We start from the raw sequence: 9,904 nt of genomic DNA, 5'->3' as shown, positions 1-9,904 counted from the left end.
TTTAAAAAAAAAAAAAAAAAAAAAAAACCAAAAAAAGCCAACATAGCTATATTTACCTAAAGTCAAAGTTGGTTTCCACCATATTGTTTAACTTTCTTGTTTTTGACGATTGAAATCTAATTTAACTTATTTGAGGTTCGTTTATAATGCCATATCTGCAAATAACTGCCCAAAATAGAATTAATTTACTTAAGCTATGTCCTTGCCTCAAAAACATTCAATTTGAGCCAGAATACTGAATTGTAATTAGTACTAACAGTACACTGAGGAACTTGAAATGAAGTGGACTTGATTTGATAAAGTTTCCCCCTGTTTTTAGATAATGCAGAGTGTATATTGTTAGTATATAATCATGTGCTTTTCCTCCCAGATGAAAGGATACATAAAAGTTTTAAAGGAACAGCCTCCTGACACAGTTGAAGGCCTTCTGAATGCCCTCAGGTATGTACAAGGGTAGACTGTTGTTAAGGGAGGAGGATAAAGTCATTTTCCATTTAGGGTCTTCAATATTTTCTCATATTAAAACATCTTTTCTTTTAAAGTTTTGTAGTCCCCAGTCAGTATGCTACTCCTTTAAAACTTTGGCTATTGTGTTTTCCGTCGCAGAGTCGCTTCCATTTTCATAATTGCAAAATCAAGTTCAAGGGCTTCAGTAATTATAATATGCACAATGCAGCTTTGTATTTTTAGCTAATAAATATGAACTTAGATGCCTAAGTAGTTAGGTGGGGTCACATGGATCGCCTGCTTGTACTTGGGCATCTAAATTGCGTATGTATTTAACTTCCAGTGTATGGGTCCTTTTTTTGATATCCCCTGTTCGTCTCAGTTCCTGATTTGTAGAATAAAGATTAAATAAATTATTACCCATCTTGGCATGTGTAAAATCATAATATAAGTAGAGAAAAGTTTGGGTTTGTGGTCCAGAGTGATCAGCTTTGAAGGGAGGGGGAGGCCTAAGTTCATTTTCATGCTTTGCCACAGACTTGTATGACTTGTAGGACAAGCCTCCTAAAAGAAATACCAGCTCAGCTGAAATCAGTGAGAATACTGCCATTACCTTAAGCAGGACTAGGATTCCAGCACCTGCTCCTCTTCCATGAATTGGGAATATTTTCCTATTGGACAGGAATGTTTTAATGATCAATACGTTTGAATACAAAGGGCACATACCCAGCAGTAAGAGGGTACAGGATTACGTTCCTGTCTTTAGATAGAAGGTAGAAACTGAAGACAAATGTTTGAAGACCTCTCAAACAGGAGGATGTGTTTTGTTTGATTGAAGCATACTTTGTTGAGGTGAAGTAATTAACTGGTAATAGCAACACTGGCTGTTCTCTGTAAAAGAGGTAAGATTAATCATGTAGTAGTTATATTGTGCCTTTTAAATTCCATTTTCAGGAGGGGCAATTTGCTTCTTCTTGGAAGCTGAGGGAAGTATGTTTAATTTAGGCACATTTAGTAAATTCAAGAATAAATATAAAACTTCAATTTACAGAGCAGCTAAAAGTTCTGAGGTTGTGAAATTCCTATTTTTATGTGCATCATGTTCACCGTTCTGTTATAACTCCTAGGTTCACTACAAGACACCTGAATGATGAATCAACTTCAAAACAAATTCGAGCCATGCTTCAGTAGTACCCTCTGGGACAGGTGAATGTGTGTATTGATCACAGAAGATGTGTATGTTTACATAATTTAATACAGATTGATGTTAATACTTGTGTGTATTTACATAACAATTTTCTTCAGATCACTGAAATATATGAAACCTTATTCATAACCAGACTGCTTGATTATAGCACAACTATACTTTACAGGCTAGCCTTATCTCTTGACATTAAAAATATTTTTTTTACCAAGAAACTTCATCGACATCTATAACAATCTATGTTTATTTCAGTCCTTAAATGCATCTCTTTCACAAAAGTAAACAGTAGTAGCAACAAAATGGAGGTCAAATAGACTAATCTTTCAGTTACCCTAAAAGTGAAACCTTGAAGGTGAAATTTAATATAAATGAAAATAAAATTGAAATATTGTACTTAATAACATGCACAAGTTCAGTTGCCCATTATTTTTAAATACAGTTTTCACTACTCTCTTATGGCTTACGGTAATTTGAATATTTACACACTTGTATGGAAGAGAACTTGTTTTGTATTAGGAAGAAGGGAATGGTCATATAGTTAGTAATGGTCCTTGGCTAGCTGACTGAATCAAACAAATTTCTCTTGCAGGAGAGGGCATTTTGCCTCCTTGGTTTATTAGGTAGCCCCTGTTCCACAATTGATAAATATCTTATTTCAGGCTCTATTTATGTACATATCAAATGCAGTTCAGGAGCGTAACTGGATTTTGACAACTTGTTCAAGTGTACTAGTCAAAGAGAACCAAAAATAAAACCTCTCCTAGCCCCAATGTTTTACATCTTAGAATATAAGGAGGACGTGTTAATTTTGTCTGTACTAGAAAAGATTTGTCAAATCTTAGCTAAATCAGCAAAGTCTCCTAATGGAGGCAAGGCTTAAACTAGCAAAAGGCCTTTTTTTTTGCTGGTATAAGTATGTTGTATAGAATTATACTCCTCACTAACCTTATTGCATTTGCAAATGTTTTGAGTGTAGACCTAGTGTCATCAGAATGGGAGAGCTTGACTTCCTTTGGGACTTGAGCTGCTTTTAAATATACCATCAAGTTTCTTATAGTATTGTTTATCAACTGACATCATGTGAAAACTAGGAATTAAAATTTTTACAGCAAACGTTGCACCATTGCTACTTAGGTGTAGGAAAATCTAAATAGACTACAGACCATTCATTAGATTTTGCCCATCAGGCCTGGTTACTTTCCATTGTACTTCAATTGTGACTGACATGCAAGAAGTTTTCTCTCACTTACTTAGTTCCCAGTTGACTTCTTTTCTTTTTTCAATCAAAAAAAATTAAAATCTTTTGCTGAAACCAGCAAAGCAGCCTTTTTGGCATGTCTTCTGAGTGATCTGCAGCCACTGTAAATATTTTCGTGTGGCAATTGCATTTTCAATAATGCATGTTCTAAATTGTTTGTGTACTTAGCTTGCATTTGTGCACACAAATTCAAATTTATGTACACAGATAAGGATTTGTGTATACATGTACACATGTTCCTACATCAGCTGATGTGCATTTACTGGAGTTTTCTTGCATGTACTTTTGAAAACTTGGCCCTTAATATTTTGGATGTGTAACATGGTGCACTGCTACAAAGCTATTTATCAAAGTCAGTCTCTAAGCACTGTTTAGGTTATAAGCTTTCTGTGGTGGGGATTGCCTCCTCCTTTGTTTGCACGATATTTAGCAGTATGAGGTCTCAATTCTGGTTGGGGCCTGTAGTAGCTAATGTAGTGTGTATATATAAACAATGCTTCTGACTGTACAGTATAACTACAGCTGCAGAGTACTCTGTCATCAGGAACCAAATCTGAAATTGGGTATATGGGAAATAGTTTTGTTTTTCCTGGATGCAGTGATCTCCCACAATGTGTTTAAAAAATAACAAATTTCTAATGTTTGGGGTATTTATTGAATGTACTTGAAAAACTAGTTTCACCATTGCCACTTAAGCTTAGGAAAATCTAAATAGACTACAGAGCATTCCATGGATTTAGTAGACTTTTATTTCTTAAAATTAATACTTTCCAATATGTTTGGAAGGAAACTTAACTTTTTTTATGAACATAGAGGAGAGCTCTTTGCCACCTGTATAATAAAAGTATGAACCTGAAAGCATTCTGCAAGTTATCATGTGTTCTTTGAAGCTGTAACTGCATTTGTTGGACTGATACAGTGTTTTTGTACAGAAATTTGTTTGAAATAATAAAGAAGTTTGGTACATTTTAAGTATGTGGATTGTCATAATTTATACATTGGGTAATAAAAAATCTCGTACAAAGGGATCTGGCTTTCAGCTACACCCAGGATTACTAGATTCAGCAAATTTATGAACATGTTTCTCCCTTTTATATGAGTTATAACATTGCACTTACTTATCATTAATAGACCCCTGAATATTTCTGCTGTTGAAATCACTTGAGTTCAGCCTTATTTTTCACAGTGCCCTCAAAGAAGTCAGGTGTTAGCTATAGTGATATATCTTTCTGTATACTGGTCACTACACACAAAAGGTCTCTAGCTATTACCTTACACTTACTGGATTTTATTTATCACTGCTTGTATTATAAGAAAAAATGGATGGCAATATACTGTCAACAATTGTAGAATCCAAAACCACTTGCCATGGAGGAAGGTTGAAACATTTAATCAAATTTATTTATTTTTGAGGTGCTTCCTAAAGGCCCTCAACAAAAATCAGGCAGGATCAGAGTCCATTGCTCTAGCCACTGAGTGTGCATTTATAATTTCTCAAGTCAATTATAGGAGTATTTGCAGCATCCGGGCTTCATGTTCAGTCGATTGAGATGACTGAATACGTCCTTCAACCTCTCAACTTTTGGGCATGATTGATAGATATTTCATGATAAAAGCAGGAATGCATAGGGCAGAGATGTATAGTGCAGGAATATATCACTATCAAAGGCCATCTTCAAGTGCTTAATCCTGTTTGTATTCCACTGTTAAGTGGGTCCCCCTTGTGTCTAAGATTGAAGGTTTGTTTTACCAACTGTATTTTTGCCACTTAATCTATGGATGTGTCTGTGACAGGACCTGTGTCTGTGAAAGTGGCCATGGCACCCCTTGAGCTACACCAATCATGCCCCAACACTCTGTTCTCCCAGGCTGCTGCCCTGTCTTCACATGCCATGCTTTTTGATGATATCAGTATGGGGAGTCTACCCTCAGTGGGCTGCCTTAGTCTAGCCCAGTCCTTTGGTTCAGGTCCCTGAGCAAAGCATTGTTCTTTATGCCTGGTTTCAGCTCTTCCACTCGCTTGCTTGCGCGCTCTTGCTGCACACTCTCTCTTTTAACGTCCACTCTGAAGCTTTCTCATCTAATCTTTTCTGGGCCTGCAGTCCCTGGCCTCAACCTCTCTCCTTCAAAATGCTGAAACATAAACACCCCAATTATCTTCCTATGATATAATGTCCACAGCTTAGTTTGACTTTGCTTCACTTATATCTCTGTCTCGTGGCACAGTTTAGTCCTTGCTGGCTTTTGGTATTAGTATGGATTTAGATACTTTAGGGTCATTTGGGAAAGAAGTGGATTTGTTTTAGATTTTGTTTTGTTTTGTCTATTATTTCTTTGTATTTTTTAATAAGTAGTGAGACTTGCATTATAATCATTGACCTTTCAAAAAGTTGTGGTCCTTTCCCTTAACACTTACTTTTAGAAAGCTGAGTCTGCTAAAATTGCAACGCCTGCAAGTAATTTTGCAGACACTGGAGCTTGCAGCTCTGGCCCACTTTGAACATTTTTCCTCTGTTTCTCTTTGTGGGTCCAAGTCTTCGTGGGCTTGAGAAGATAGTATACTTAAGCTCATTTTAAACCTGAGTGCAAATACTTTGGTTCCATCAACTGGCTGTATTAGCTTTTTTGTTATTTCAGAAGAAGCTCCAAGAAAGCACCCTGATAACTCTTTGGCATTGCTGCCATCTTTACAAAAGTGCCTCTGCAGATAGAGCATGTATTAGCTTAGGTGCCCTAGTTTTGCTCTAGATAGGGGAGGTGGGGATCATATGAATTGAGTCCTTCCTGTTCTTTTTCTAAAGTACTACCACCTGTTTGGCTGGCCTGCATGACTTCAGGGCTCTGGGTGGTTCTTCTGGCATTAACACCTGTGATCACTGCTGACCCTTTCAGGTTCGCCATGTGGGTCCACCTATATTTCAGCGGACTCTGTCCATGGTTCTGCCCTTGAGCTCAGCTCCAGATCTAGTCATGATCTAGCCACTCAGCTGTTGGGGCTAAAACACAAAAAGGCCACTTCCCTCGCCCTGTATGCTCAGCTACCTACATGCCTGCCTGGTATATAGGTGTATCCAGGGTGTAGGGTGTAGCCTACTGTGTGTGCCCAGTAGTCCAGTGGATGCTGTCCATGTTCCACAAGTAATAGAATGGTGCACTGTCCCAAAGTGGCAGAAATGCCAGTTAGGTAGCTGGCAAACTGCCATGTGAGTATGTAAAGAGTAATAGAACTCCATCTCTACAATCTAAAAGATTGAAAGCATTGACATCAAAGAAGCAATGCCAGAATGCTACCTGGACTTGTGATATTACATAGACACTAGATTTGTGATATTAGCTGCACAGGTAGTGTTGCCAGCAGGGATATGGCTTCTTTGACCATAGGATGTTGTTCCAAGATGAAGGATTACTAGGAAGAGGTGGGATCCACATGACAAAGAGAGGAAGGAGCATCTTTGCAGACAGGCTTACTAACCTAGTGAAGGAGACTTTAAACAAGGCCTGCTGGAGGAAGGAGAACAAAGCCCTGAGATAAATGAGGTAGTAAGGAAGCAGAAGCAGGAGGGACAACAAGGGAGGCCTCATTCTTTCAGAGAAAGTAGGGCAGTTGGCTGTTCACCTTGGGTGGCTGTACACAAATGCATGGAGCCTGGCAAACAAGCAAGAAGAATTGGAAATTCTTGCACAGTCAAGGAAATATTATGTTGTTGGAATAACAGAGATTTGGTGGAATAGCTCACATGACTGGAGCACTGTTGTGGATGGGTGCAAACGGTTCAGGAAGGACAGGTAGGTGAGAAAAGGCGGAGGAGTTGTGCTGTATGTAAAAAACCCATATAACTGCTCAGAGCACCAGTGTGAAAGTGGACATATGCCTGTCAAAAGTCTCTGGGTTAAGGTTAGAGGGGAGAGTAACAAGGGTGATGTTGTGGTGGGCATCTGCTATAGTCCAGTGTACCAGGAACATGTGGTATATGAGACTTTCTTCAGACAGCTAGCAGAATTTTCCAGTTCACAGGCCCTGGTTCTCATGGGAGACTTCAATCACCCTAACATCTGCTGGGAAAGCAATATAGCAGTACACAGGCAATTCAGGAAGTTTTTGGAGAGCTTTGGAGATAGCTTCCTAGTATAAGGGTTGGAGAGACCAACTAGGGGACATGCTCTTTTTGACGTACTGCTCACAAACAGGGAAGCATTGGTGGGGGATGTAGAAGTGGATGGCAAGTTGGGGGGCAGTGACCATGAGATGATTGAGTTCAGGATCATAAAAGGAGAAAGGGGAGCAGCAGAGTAAGGACCCTGGGCTTCAGAAAAGCAGACGTTGACACCCTTTGGAACTGATGGGCAGGATCCCCTGGGAGGCCAGCATCACGGGGCAAAGAGCCCAGGATAGCTGGTTGTATTTTAAAGAAACCTTACTGAGGGCTCAGGAACAAACCATCCCGAAGTGCAGGAAGGAATAGCAAATATGGCAAGTGACCAGCTTGGCTTAGCAGAGAACTCTTCAATGAGCTTAAAAACAAAAAGGAAGCCTACAAGAAGTGGAAGCTTCTTGGGAAGAGTATAAGAATAATGTTTGGCCATGCAAGGATGAAGTCAGGAAGGCCAAAGCGCAGTTGGAGTTGCAGCTAGCAGGGATGTATAGGGTAATGAGTGGTTTCTACAAGTATGTCAGTAGCAAGAAGGAGGATCAGGGGAAGTGTGGGTCCCTTACTGAATGAGGGGAGGAAACCTTCTGATAGAGGATGCAGAAAAGGCTGAAGTGCTCAATGCCTTTTTTGCCTCCGTCTTCACAAGCAAGGTCAGCTCCCAGACTACTGCACTGGGCAACACAGTGTGGGGAGGAGGTGAGCAGCCAACAGTGGTGAAAGAACAAGTCAGGGACTATTTCGAAAAGCTGGACATGTACAAGTCCATGGAGCCAGATGCAATGCATCCACCAAGGGTGCTGAGGGAGTTGGCTGATGTGATTTCAGAGCTGCTTGCCACTATCTTTGAAAATACATGGTGATTGGGGTAGGTCCCAGATTGGAAAAGGGCAAATATAGTGCCCATCTTTAAGAAAGGGAAGGAGGAGGATCCAGGGAACTACAGATCAGTCAGCCCCACCTCAGTCCCCAGAAAAATCGTGGAGAAGGTCCTCAAAGAACCCATTTCTATGCATTTGGAGGAGGAGAAGGTGATTAGGAAGTCAGCATGGATTCACTGAGGGCAAGTTATGCCTGACCAAGCTGATTGCCTTCCATCATGGCTGTGGATGCCTTCTAAACTGGCTCTGTGCATGTGGGGAAAACAGTGGGCATAATATACCTTGATTTTAGCAAAAATACAGTCTCCCACAGCATTCTTGCAAGCAAGCTGAAGATGTACAGGTTGGATGAATGGACTGTAAGGTGGATAGAGAGCTGGCTGGATAGTCAGGGTCAACAGGTAATAGGGTTGTGCAAAACAGGCTGTATTTGATTTGGATTTGGTCCAAATTGGGGACAGTGATTTGATTTGTTGATTCAGATCACTGTCCCTGATTCAGTTCAGCTGAATCTGAATCTGAAGATTCGATGCCGATTTGGAGAATCAGCAATTCAGCCATAGACACAGCTTTAAATGTTTTTTCTACATACCTTGAGGTACCAGGCACGGCTTGTGAACACTGTGATGGTTGGGCAGATGGAGCATTTCAAAGGTTGGGGGGGGACTACTTCTGGTCCACTTCTGGGTCTGCTGCCGAGCGTGCTGTGTCTGTGTGTGAATAGTCGAATCTTTCCGAATCAATTTGGAGGGTTCCAATTCAATTCAGACAGATTAAAAGGTCTCCTGATTCAATTCAGATTTGGAGATTCAGCCACCAAATCGGGCCAGGGACCAAAGCTTTGCACAGCCCTAACAGGTAGTAATCAATGACTCAATGTCTAGCTGACAGCCAGTAGAGTGGAGTGTCCCAGGGTTTGGTCCTGACGCCTGTTTTCATTAACAATCTGGAAGATGGGATGGATTGCACCCTCAGCAAGTTTGCAGTGACACAAAGCTGGGGGAGCAGTATAGATACACAGGACGGTAAGGCTAGGATTCAGAGTGACCTAGACAAATTGGAGGATTGGGCCAAAAAGAGCCTTGTGAGTTCAACAAGGACAAGTGCAAAAGTCCTGCACTTATGACAGAAGAATCCCATTCACCAGTACAGCCTGAAGACTGACTGGCTAAGCAGCAGCTCTGCAGAAAAGGACCTGGGGGTTACAGGTGGATATTAAGCTGGATATAAGTCAGCAGTGTGCCCTTTTTGCCAAAAAGGCTAACAGCATATTGGGCTGCATTAGTAGGAGCATTGTCAGCAGATTGAGGGAAGTAAGTATCTGCTCTATTTTGCACTGGTGAGGCCACATCTGGAGTACTGTGTCCAATTTTGGGCCCCCCACTATAGAAAGATGTGGACAAGTTAGAGGGAGTACAGTGGAGAGCAATGAAAATGGTTCAGGGCCTGGGGCACATGACTTCTGAGGAGAGGCTGAGGAAACTGGGTTTATTTAGTTTGGACAAGAGAAGACTGAGAGGAGATTTGGTAGCAGCCTTGAAGTACCTGAAGGGAGCTTCCAAAGAGGATGGAGCTGGACTGTTCTCGGTGGTGGCAGATGATAGAACAACGAGCAATGGTTTCAATTTGCAGCAAGGGGGATTTAGGTTGGATATTACAAAAAAACTCTAGCAGGGTGGTAAAACACTGGAAAAAGTTACCTAGAGAGGTGATAACATTTCTATCCTTGGAGGTTTTTAAGACTGGGATAGACAAAGCCTTGGCTGGGATATTCTAGTTGGGGATGGTCCAGCTTTGAAGAGGGGGTTGGAGTAAGTGACCTCCTGAGGTCCCTTCCAACCCTCATTTTCTATGATTCTATGATTGTAGTTACTTAGCTTTCCTATAAGATCAATAGATGTCTTCATGGTGGTGCTGTGTGTTGTGCTACATGCTGAGGTTTGTTTTAGTTTAATACATTGCTGAA

General features: G+C 40.7%; 1 protein-coding gene across 7 annotated transcripts in view; it reads left to right on the top strand.

The window, feature by feature from the left end:
- Positions 1-3,881, top strand: part of FAM49A (family with sequence similarity 49 member A) — a 78,039-nt gene extending 74,158 nt beyond the window's left edge. For all 7 annotated transcript variants that reach the window (XM_019520769.1, XM_019520775.1, XM_019520772.1 and 4 more), the window contains 2 exons: positions 371-441; positions 1,575-3,881. In XM_019520769.1, coding sequence (XP_019376314.1) covers positions 371-441; positions 1,575-1,638 — 135 coding nt within the window. In that variant the 3' untranslated portion in view covers positions 1,639-3,881. The remainder of the gene's footprint in view (positions 1-370; positions 442-1,574) is intronic.
- Positions 3,882-9,904: the final 6,023 nt, after the last annotated feature.

This window comes from Gavialis gangeticus, unplaced genomic scaffold (genome assembly GCF_001723915.1).
Source record: "Gavialis gangeticus isolate Ggan-Ray unplaced genomic scaffold, GavGan_comp1, whole genome shotgun sequence".
Lineage (NCBI taxonomy): Eukaryota > Metazoa > Chordata > Crocodylia > Gavialidae > Gavialis > Gavialis gangeticus.
Note: the sequence above shows the minus strand (reverse complement) of the source record. Positions and strands in the feature narration are given on the sequence as shown.